At 38.1% G+C, this 12,059-nt stretch overlaps 1 protein-coding gene and 1 long non-coding RNA gene across 3 annotated transcripts; one reads left to right on the plus strand and one right to left on the minus strand.

Moving 5' to 3' along the window:
* The first annotated feature begins 89 nt into the window (after window positions 1-89).
* On the plus strand, window positions 90-9,426 carry fax (failed axon connections). Of its 2 annotated transcripts, none has more exons than XM_018007144.2 (5): window positions 90-850; window positions 5,180-5,518; window positions 7,587-7,930; window positions 8,002-8,104; window positions 8,170-9,426. In XM_018007144.2, exons 1-5 carry the CDS (start codon window positions 410-412, stop codon window positions 8,221-8,223), a joined length of 1,281 nt encoding a protein of 426 aa, XP_017862633.1. In that variant the 5' UTR covers window positions 90-409; the 3' UTR covers window positions 8,224-9,426. The 2 variants fall into 2 exon arrangements, with proteins under 2 accessions (XP_017862633.1, XP_017862634.1); XM_018007145.2 differs by having other exon boundaries at window positions 7,596-7,930.
* On the minus strand, window positions 5,572-6,518 carry LOC149268965 (uncharacterized). Its single transcript, XR_016269854.1, has 2 exons — window positions 6,137-6,518; window positions 5,572-6,078 (listed from the first exon to the last, which is right to left on the minus strand). It is a non-coding gene; the product is annotated as an uncharacterized LOC149268965 (long non-coding RNA).
* Window positions 9,427-12,059: the final 2,633 nt, after the last annotated feature.

Consider the following 12,059-nt stretch of genomic DNA (forward strand, 5'->3'; position numbering starts at 1 on the left):
AACAGTGCTAACTGAGCTAACAGAAATAAACCGATAGATTTATCTGAGCAACACTGCAAGAATGTTACCATGGCTGGAAAATATTGAAATGGAAATTTACCGTTCAGTTTTGTTTTGTGAGCGGTTGCGTCTGGTTGGTGCGGTAACTTTTAATTGTGCGCAAATTGTGTGGTGCATTTTTTGAAAAACTGTCTGTAGTGGTGGTTTGACTCTTCGACTGCGACTGCGACTGCGACTTCGTCTCTCTTTCTGTCTCTCCTGTGTATGTGCTCGTGCCCCGTATCCGTGAATGTGTATGTGTGTGCGTGCATTTGAACAAGGAAAAGTGTGAAGATTTTTGAAAGAAAGCGCAACTTCGATTTGAAGAAGAAATTTAAAGATTAATAAATAAGAAAAAAAAAGAAAGAAAATGGCAACCGAAGTAGCTCAAATACCCGCCGAGGAAACGCCTGCAGTAGCCGCAGCAGCAGCAACAACAGAGAACGCTGCTGCCGAGCAGGCGGAAAAACCTGCTGCCGAGCCTGTCGCCGCTGCCGCTGCCGTCGCTGAGAACGCGGCCGCCGCTAACGCCCAAGACAACAACAAAGAGGATGCGAAGGCGTCGCCAGCCGCTGGTGCTGCCGATGGAGCCGCCGCTGCCGATGCGAAGAAAGATGGTGGCGATGCTGCCGCCGTCGCTGCCCCAGCCAAATCCGAAGCGCCAGCACAAAAGTTCAACGTGCACAAGACCAATTTTGAGAAGGACATCATTTATCTGTATCAATTTTCACGCACTCCCCTGCTGCCGTCTCTCTCGCCGTATTGCCTGAAAGTGGAGACTTGGTTGCGTCTGGTGGGGCTCAAGTACGAGGTAGGTTACTTTCCCATATTCCCATATTCCATTCCAGCATCATAATTTCTATATATATACATTTCGCTAACATATTTAAAATTTAACATGATTTCCCATTTCCCTGGCGGGTTTTTCATCATAAATTTTTTTTCCATACACACATGTATTTTTGCGGTAGAGATTTTTTCTACACACATATGCAGGCGCAGGCACAGGCACACGCACACACATACATAAAAACCGCCATGATTGTGTGCTAAGCCTGTGACCTGCCCGCGCACCGCGCCCTATAGACCAGCATACGCTGAAAAGGGATACATTTAGCATTGCCTTTTCTTTCTATCCCGGCAAACAACACACACACATATACGCATACAGGCAGACTTCCAATGCGTGGCTGTATGTGTGTGTGTACTCATATTTGAACCTGTAGCGAGCCAGGCCAGGCCAGGCGTTTTGTTGTTGCTGCTGCTGCTGGATTTTATTCCTGTCTGTTCATGTGTATATGTTCGTGTGTGTGTGTGCGTCTACATAAAACAGCGTATACATAAAATTTGTGTGTGCGCCGACGCCGCTGCGCTGCGCTGTGCCTGGCCTCTGCCTAGCTGCCGTTTCGTTGTCAACGTCTCGCCGCTACTCTCTCTCTCAAGTTGTGCTTTATACTCCACTGACACTCACATACATATACACACACATATGCGGAGACACAACTCACTCCCTCACCCTTCCCTAATGCGAAGTTGTGCTTCAAATTTTGCACTTGGCACTCGAGCTCGCTCTCACTCTCTCTCTCATTTGTGCTCTTGCTCTCACAGCAGAAACGGCTCCCATTTTAATGCTCCGGTCTTTGTCTTTGTTGCTGCTGGCTGCAGCTGCAGCGCTCTGCTTCATTTAGTTGTTTTTTTTTTTTTTTCTTTCTTTCAGTCTCTGTCTTTGCCTTGCACAAAAATTCCAAGCCCCGTTTTGTGCCCGTTTTGTAATTGCTTTTAATAAAAAAAATTATTGCTGCTGCTGCTCAGCTTACCCCACTCCGATTACTGCGCCTTATCTTTAAGTAGCCCAGCTAGACAAATAATTGTGCCCACTGTCCACTGTCCGCTGTACATCGTCCATGCTGTCTATCCCCCTGTCCATTAACAGCGCTCGCGACGCTCCAAAAGTTTCAAAGCTTTAGGAGCGCGCGCGATGCGTTTTGCATATATTTTCCTTCATATAGACTAATACGAAAAAAAAAAATGGGTGCGGCCCTAGGCGGCAGCAGAAGCAACGTCGACGGCGCAATTGTTGATTTTTTTTATTTTTTTAATCTTATTAATTACATGGCTTAATGAGTGCGCGGGGGTCCGTCAAGTAGCGAGAGGGCGAGTGATAGAGTGGCGGAGGGGTGGGTATAGGGGTCGATTCATGAGTGTGTGCGAGCTGTAAGAATGTTAATTGATGCTCAAGTAGTTGGGCGCGCGAGATGAAATTCCCTTCCCATAAGCTGATAATGCGCCAGCAGCTTTTGCCATATGCTGCGCTACTGCCGCAACTGCGGCTCATTGAATTGATTTATCGCTCGTCATTTGGGCTGCATTGGAAAGTAGTGGCAGCTGCCGTCGCCGTTGCCTTCGCCTTAGCTCAGGCAATTATGATTGACAGTGCGTCACATATACATATGTATGCATGTGTGCATGTGTGCGTGCAATGTGTACGCAGTCGCAGCGCACTTTCCATTTTGTTCCGCTTTGTGATAAGAGCTTGTGTGTAGAGTTCAACAAACTGAAATGGAATGAAACGCGGACCTTTGACATTTTCATTAATCATGCTGATGAAAAAGGGCGCGTTTCATGAAATCGACATCTCTTTAGTTAAATGCGGCGCCCCCATCCTCTGACCCTTTCCACTGTTGTTGTCGTTGTTGTTATTGTAAACGCATTGCTGCATTTTGTATACATTAAGAGGCAGGCGCACATTTTGCCTTGCCCAAAAATAAACAAATGCAGCAGCAGCAGGAGACGGATGATAAACCAAACGCATATTTTTTCACACCACAAGCGTGTCGAAATCATTAACAACGCCAGCTAAAACAACAACAACAACAATAGCAATAGCAGCAGCAGCAGCAGCGAGCGCATTCAAGTAGGCGCGGCTGCTTCTGCTTAGTGCCGCCCGCATAGCATTCCATTGGCATTCCAATGTGACCGCCATTCGTAAGCGTATTTATGCATGTATATTGTGCAATTAATTCACTTTTTCAATATATGCACTACTGTTGCCATTGCTGCTGTTGTTGCTGCTGTGGTTGTGCGTGCATAAATTTCCATTTTCAATTCATTTGTTGAAATTGCGGCGCAAAAGCCAACACAAACACATCCGTTTTTCCAATTCACAATTATTCAAATGTTCGCGCGCGCCTTGCCATATTGCCAACACAAAGTGTTGACGCGTCGGCACGGTCTGGCAACTCTCCGAGTACAACTGTACGTGCGAGTGTGTGCAGCAGTAGCTGGCATGTGTGTGTGCGTGTCAAGGGGAAGTGGAGTTTTGCATTTTATTTGTAGTATTTCTTTTATAAAATGCCAACGACAAATGCAGTCAAACGTTACTCGTTGTTGTTATTGTTGTTCTTGTATGTGTGTGTGTGTGTTTTTTTTTTATATATATTTTAATTAATAGCCGCATATTTGCGTTAAAACAAAGAGCGCGCATACATATGCAATAACTGCAACGGCTGCAGCGACAGTCACTGCCTTTGTTACTGTTCACTCGCTCGCTCGCATGCTCTAGCTTCTTTCTCTCTCCTTCTATCTTCACCTCTCACTCTCTCTGGTAAAACTTCGCTCTTTGTGCTTTAAGCAGGGTGTGGATTTCCAACTTACTCACTTACACGCATACAAACAGACACATATACATATACGCATACTGCATAATTGCATGGCGTGTTGGTCGGCTGTTATTGTTGTTGTTGTTGCTGCCCTGTTCTTGTTCTTGTTCACTTTTGTCGTGTCTTTTTAACATGCATCCAATTGTTGTTGCCAATGCAAAAACTCTACACACACACTACACTGCGCCAAAATTGAGCCCCGTCGCCGCTTAATTGGCATAATGATTTAATAAAAAATAAACATTTGCATTGTGTAGCGACAATGCGTCGCCGGCAAACGCAGTCGCTGCCCTCAGCTTATGCTGCAACAACAACAGTTATGCGCGCGTCGTTTGGGGCAGGGTTTGGGTTGGGGCAGCTTCTTCCATATTTTTGAGGCAGCCTTTTTGTGGATCATTGGAATTAAATGTGTCGACGGCGACGACGACTCGGACTCCACCCTTTTCAGCCTGGGCAACGACGATGCTTCTGCTGCTGCTGCTGGAAAGTATAATCTCTTTGCTCTCTCGCCCTCTGACGCACTCTCTCTCTCTCTCTACCTCTGTCTCTTACTGTATTCGCCTTGTGTCTATGCGTGTGTGTGTGTGTGTGTATGTGTGTGTGTGTATGTGTGTGCAACCACACCCTGCCTGCTAGTTTGCCCTGTTTGTTGCCCTCCGCGCCAAAGCATGAAATATGCTACGCCCTGATATGAATGTTCGCTTTTGTTGTGGACAATTTCTAATTAGAAATAATATGCACACGCACACATGCACACACATGCGAGTGGTTACTCAAAATGTGCCGGACATAACTGTCACTTTTTTGTAACGGTTAACGGCGCATGCATATTGTACGTGAACATACTGGATGGTGGCGGCAAAGGCAGCAGCAACGGCCGCTTTGACACTGGAATATGCCAAATTCAAAAAGCGGCAATTGGAAATTTTCCAACTCCTCCTCTTCGTCGTGTGCGTTCGTCTGTGTGTAATTTTACAAACTGTGTGCGTGAGTGCGCGCACAGTGGGGGTAGTTGGGTGTTGGTTGATTTTTCGGTACAGCTTTTTCTAGTGGTTGTTTCGGCAGGCAGCCGGGCCAGGCAGCAGCATCTCTCGCTTTGGCATACATACATAAGTGTGTACGTGTGTATATACGTGTATGTATGTACATAGGGCTATGTATGTCATGAGCGCCATCTAGCGGCCGGAATGATAAAATAAGGCTGTGCCGGGTCGCGTGGGAGCAAGAGATTGAACTACATTACAAGCACATTAGTCATGCTCTACACACACAAACACACATACACAAGTATATATGGATATGTGTATATGTTTGCAATGATGAATTGGAATGCGAGATATGGAAAAACTTATTTTGAATGAAAAACCTCAATCCAGCCAGCAACAGGGATTACTCATCATTCCATTTAATTTCCGTATATAGATTAAAACTTAATATACATAAATATAAATATTTATTGTGATTTTGCTTGTACTTTCCAGAATGTGGATCATAAGATGCGTTTCCGTTCCAAGAAGGGTCAATTGCCTTTCATCGAGCTGAATGGCGAGGAAATTGCTGATTCGGCCATCATTATCAAGGAGCTATCGGCTAAATATGACAAGAACTTGGATGCCGGACTAACTGCCGAACAGCGCAATGTTTCGTATGCCACAATTGCCATGTTGGAGAATCATTTGATTTGGATCATCTTCTACTGGCGCGCCAAGTATCCCGATAACGTACTCAAGGGCTACAAAGTGAATTTGCAGCATGCGCTCGGCCTACGTTTGCCTAACTCGATTTTAAACTTCTTCTTCAAGATCACATTCGGTCGCAAGGTAATTTTGCTCTAGAAAACAATAGAAAATTGGAAAGCTTGAAGCTCGAAATATCCAAATAGAAATTGTAGCTTGTAGAGATTGCAACCAAAACAAGTTAGAAAATTTTTAAATTGATAAAAATTCAAGTGCATTGTAGCTTTTAAATAATTAGAAAAATTCAATTTGACGAAATCTGGAGATTGATCAAATTTATTTATTGTGTATCGAAAGAAAAAAGTAAACTGCAAATTCCTGAAATATTCAGTTAATTTCAACAAATACGTAGCTTGCATCAAAACAACATTCTCTGTTCAAATAACTTCAGCGTAATGTTTATTTGGGAATTCGAGTCGGGTTTTCCGGCTGGTTCTGGCATTTTATTCGTCTCCCTCGCACTCTCAACGCCTCTGTAAATAAACAGAAGTTGCCAGCAAATTTGGTATCGCTCGACGAAACGTATTGTGTTGCACCTCCAACTAACACTAATACCAGCTAAGCCCAAACCCTAAGCCAAACCCTCACACACGCACACATTGACGCTGGAGCCAGATGCAGATAAGCAGAAACAGGCAGCGGAACTAGAACCAAAGCAACGATTTTACTTATATTGTTTACAATAGTAGATATGTATATCACCTCTTCATATATGTATATATATCATAAACAATAACGGTGCCTGCGCTCCTTTTTTGTTTATGTTCAGCGTAGCCTCTCATATAACCCAATTATAAAAAATATACAAATGCCACAATTGACAACCATAACAACAACAAAATACTTCGTCACTTAGTTATTTTCGGTTGGCCGAATATTCAATGCCCTTGCAGCTTCAATATATATTTATGTATGTGTAGTTGTTTGGTAATTGATATATTTGTTGATAAATGAGGAATTAATAGAAAAGAGTTTTGTTGACTATTTATAGTATGAACAGAATTCTCAGTAGGTTGATAATGCAATTCCATAAAACTATATGTATACTATAGTTGAAATGCTCGTACGCTTATCAGCTATTGGCTATTAGTGAGTAACAGCTGTAGAATATATCGTATTTAAATGTGATGCAAGCTATATATGCTATAGTTGATATACACTGCATATATTTCGAGTCGATATATATAACATATTTATATATATGTATTTCCTATTGATATTTATTGTTTCACTATAAATCACTATATTTTATAATTGATTTATAATGTTGTAGAGGTTTTTATATAATTTCCACATGTGGTTTATTAATAAAACTCTTTTAATACGATTTAAATTTCATATTATAACTGAATATATAAATTTCTAGAAGTTTTCTTTAATATAGTTTCCAAACTAGTGTTATGTTCTTATATTTCCTGTATGTACTATATATATAATGTAGCTAAACCTATACATTATACTTACATTGCCCATTCACTGCCATCCCAGCAATTCACATTTATGAATACCCGAAGGAAATCAGTTGATTTAATAGATATAGCGAATAGGTTCTTAAATAAAGATAGATAACGTATCCCAAGTGGTTAGGCAGACAACTAGAGACAATTCATCTTCTTCATAGATATAAATATATAAACGAATTTCCAGATTAAATGATTCTAGATATAAATATTCATACGAGATTCATGGATATAGTTTACTATAAATTCAAATGGAGAAAAGAGCTATAGCTTCATAGGTGCTGCAGTCGTACAATATCAAAAAGAAATGAAAAAAAGATCTACAAATTAGTTATAATCGAAATTCCATTTCATTCATTATCACTAACTCTTGCATGGTGTTTTTTCTCTTTTTTTCGTTTCTTTTATTATATATTTTTGTGTTGATTTGTTCGATGGTTGGTTTACCCTCTACCACTACTACCACTACTACTACTACTACTACCACCACCACTACCGCTAACATCTCTATATGTGTGTGCGTTATATATACAAACATATATATGTATATATAATATATATATGTAACTACCCTTAACAAAAAAAAAAACTCCCGTTGTTGTGCATCCAATATTGCATTTTGCATTTATATTTAAACACACGAAAAAAAAAAAAAAACTATGAATCGAATACCGCATATTCAACACAACAAGTGGTTCCAGGGCACGAAAAAGCTAAAGGCGCATGGCATTGGTGTCCATAGCGCCGAGGAGATCGAAGAGTTCGGCAAAAATGATCTTAAAGTGCTCAGCGAGATGCTCGACTGCAAGCCGTTCTTCTTTGGCGATGAGCCAACCACATTGGATGTGGTTGCCTTTGCAGTGCTGTCGCAGTTGCACTATCTATCCAAGGATATTACGTATCCATTGCGCGACTACATGACCGAGAAGTGTCCCAACTTGATTGGCCATGTTTCGCGCATGAAGGACAAGTGCTTCCCCGACTGGGATGAGATTTGCACAAAGCTGGATCTCAATGCGCACATTCCCAAGCCAGAGTGAGTACTTCATATAAATAGATATCTTTATACTGAATAATTCTAAATTGCCTTTCCCTTTCTCCCAACAGACCCGAGACCAAGGAGGGCAAGGAAGGCGGCGAGCAAGAGAAATCGAATGAGCAGGAAGGCACCGAAGGCGATAAGATCGAGAAGGAGTTGGAGAAGGACAAGGTAAAGTCGAAATAAATTCTAAATTTATATACAAAACTAATGAATGTATCACCTCCTCTCTCTAGTCGAACGAGAAGGAATCGACCGAGGAGAACAAAGAAAAGGAGGAAACAAAGTAAACATCCACATATATATCTTTCCATATATATGGGCGATGATCAAGCAAAAGGATGGAAGGCAAACAAACAAAACAAAACACACCCCCCACATATATACATAGTACGATACTATTACTATATCTATATAGTATATATATGCATATATATATTTATACATATATATATGTATATGGTAAAAGCGCTGATTAGCGCACTGCGCTCATATATTAACATTCAAAAAAAAAAGAAAGAAAATCATTTAAAGCATAGGACAACTGTAAAGCAAAACAGGCAAAAAAAAAAACAAGTTAAGAAAAGGATCCACTCTAAAAAAATAAATATAAAAAAAGAAAACGTATATACAATAACGTAACTTAAAAAAAACTTTGGACATCTTTTTTTATATATATACAAAGTAAAAAGAAGAAAAAAAATCACAAAAAAAGAGAAAGAAAAGTAAAACAGTAAAAACATTTAGTATAAAATTATAAAAGTTTATACGTATAAGAAATGAAAACAAATTAGTTAAAGAAACTCGAATGAAAAGTAAATCAAAGTGAAGTGAAGGAAGGGGCAGAGAGTAGATGAGAGGAGAGGAGTTTGGGTGAGAAGGAGGTGTAGAACAGCATAAAATACGCATTAACCATTAGTTTTCATTCAAGCGATCTATATAATACACCCCATATGAACACACACACTCACTCACCTCGACACTTGTACACTCGCACACCTACACCTACACACACACACACAGTCAGACATAAATGCATAATGCAGCAACAATTGCAACTCGATGGTATTGTTTACTCTTCCAAAATTTATTAAGCTTAAAGTATAAAATGAAAGGAATATATGGCGGCGGATATATACAGATATAATATGATATGATATGATATGATATGACATGATATATGGATATATGATATATGTAGTATGGTGTTGCTTAGGATTGTGACCAGGTGACGACAGAAGAATGAGGGACCGCTGCTGATAATTAAGTTTATTTTTTATATAAATATGATTGCAAATAGTAATTTTTTATTCATGTGTGCAAATAATTAAATAAAAAAATATTGAAAATTTATTACTTATAATTATATAAATATATATATACATATATTATAAACGCCCCCGCCCCTATCATAAAGATGTGTATAAAATAACAACAAAAACAAAAAGCTAAAAAAAAAAATAACAAAAAAAAAAAACAAGAAAACATAAAAATATTATATGTTAAATTCTTTGTTTAAATATTGTTTCTTATGATTTTCCGGAGAGGGCTGTTCATCAGCCCCGCCCTTAGTCTTTGCTTTATATGTTTTCTAAAACAAATTCGAACCAAAAAAAGAAGAAAATAAATACTCGATAAAACGAATAAACTAAATAAAATTTGTAGTCAAAAGTTATATATTTTTTCACCAACTTTTCGATTTTTTATGTCGCGTCCCAAACATTTTTTTTATATACATATGTTTTTTACAATAAATGTTTAATTTTAATTATGCAAAAAAATAAATATATATATATACATAATTTCTATTGTAATTAACGCTGCAAAAACAAAACTCATAAAACAAAGTAGCAAAATCTTGTGAAAAAAGCATATAAACAAAAAAAAAAAAAAAAAACAAAAAAAAAGCGAGAAACTGAACACGAAACTCATGCAAACATTTTCAACGCTAGATGGCGCCAGTCGCAGTCTAAAGAACTTTTGTTTTTACTTTTTCGTTTGCCGTCCCATCCGAAATGCACTCAGTTTTACGTTCTACCCAACTACACCCGCCTACGCCGCGAGCTAAGATACAAAAGAAAAGAAATTTATGAAAATACAAAACAAACAAAAAAAATGAGTGAAAACAACTGAGCGGATACGTGGCATAGATGAAATCAATAAATGAAGAGAATGAAAGAAAAGAGGAGGAAAAAAAACAAATTTTTAATAGGGTAAAAACGGAAAACTAAAAGAAAAACCAACCGAAATGAAAACGCAATGAGGCGTAAAACCGAAAAAGGAGAAATAAAAATAAAATGTAAAACATGAGAACAGCAAATTGTGGGATGAAAGAGATAGATAGATAGCGAGCGAGCAGCAAAAGAACGGCTCAAGATTGGAAGAGGTAGAGGAAGACGATGGAGAAGAGGAAAGAGAGGAAGAACAGGGCATCTCCGATAAAACGATACGATTTGTAGACTATGCAAGTATTTTTATGTATTAAAGGTTATGTTGTAAGTTTTTATCACAATATTTGTATTGTAGCTGCTCAGTGTTTTATATGATTATATAAAATGAATATATAAAAAAAAAACCAGAAACCCGAAAACAAAAACAAATACAACCAACCGGACAGACAACAAAAACAACAAAAATTATTGTATTACATACATCTTATATATAATAAATATGCTTCTTAATAAAAACAAAAAAAAAAAAAAACAAGAAATAAATAACATTAATTTATGACGGTGGATTTTCAGAAGACATGCAGAACTAAGCCGGGGTAGCTTACAAAAAAAGATTCAAATAATAAAAAAGAAGTACATGGAAAAACAAGCTAGAATCTTGCTGTTGGGCGAAACTGACTGCACGATGCGCGCTCAACAGAGTAAAATGGGTTTGAGTTTAGTGAAGAAAATTCTAGAAGTTTTCCAGTGTATAGTTCTAGAAAATAATAGAGACTGTATTCTAGGCCTTCTCTTTTTCGACTATAAAATATCTAGTAAGACATGAATGTGTACTTCAGTTATGTAGAAATAGATCTTGATCCCACCTTATAGCTTTAACTAGAGAAGGGTATGATAGCTAGTAATGATTATTGATTATTGACTCGCAACGCCTCACTTTGGGTATTTCCAAAAGGATATGTAGACTTACCACACACATGATCACTAAGCCACGTAAGCTCCTTTCGGTCATTTGGGCGAGTATTAAAAAAAACTGAAGAAATTAATTATGATACTCGAGTTATCTTTGACGTATACCTTCTGATAACCTGCGAAAAGTTGCTGCAGGTTTTCTAATGCTTAGAATAATTAAATTATCTCTGCTTTCGATAGCAGGCCACGCCGGGGGCGACAGCTCAAGTTCAGGTGCCAAAACAGACTTTTTATAGAGGTGTACTATAAATTTCGACATAAGACAGAGACATGTCCAGTAGTATTGTATGCATAGTTAGTATTTGTTATAATTTGTTTTGGGCCTGCAAAAGTCCCCAACAAGAATTGGGATTATGAAAATTGATTTATGAAAATCATAAAATATATATATTTTTTATCACAAATATTGACCGAATTGGCGTCCAGATTAGTCGCAACTTAGATTCGCCACTCGATTGGCCCATAAAGTAGATCGACGAAAATATAGCATTTATGTGTTGGTTAACAAATAATGAATACTCTATTCTATATAATAAAGTTTTACGAGCTTGGATTGTAGAAATCTTCTCTTAGATATAATATAATTATTGATAAATGAAGGTTGAAAATTATTTTATTTTTTTTTTATTTTTAATTTTTGAAGCAACTAATTTTCTACAGCAATTTTTGTTTGGTTAAGCAGACGAAAGTAATGTAAAGTTAATAAGTTCTATAAGGCGTGCATCTGTCTGTTACACATGTTTTCAGAAAACCACTATACTTCAATTTTCAATGGGTTCAGAGTATACAAATGTTTTAAAAATATAGTTTAGCTGTTTATAACTCCATAAGCCAATTTTCCAGTTATATATGCTATATGTTTGACAAGTTCGTCAAGTCTATATATGTATATGATATATGATGTCTATAGCGAAGAAACGTAAACAGTGCTAAACAGACTTTGCTATGTCAAATTGTCTAGAGCAGGAAACCAGACTCTATTT

Source organism: Drosophila arizonae, chromosome 4 (genome assembly GCF_054131065.1).
Source record: "Drosophila arizonae isolate 15081-1271.41 chromosome 4, UAZ_ARI_1.0, whole genome shotgun sequence".
Lineage (NCBI taxonomy): Eukaryota > Metazoa > Arthropoda > Insecta > Diptera > Drosophilidae > Drosophila > Drosophila arizonae.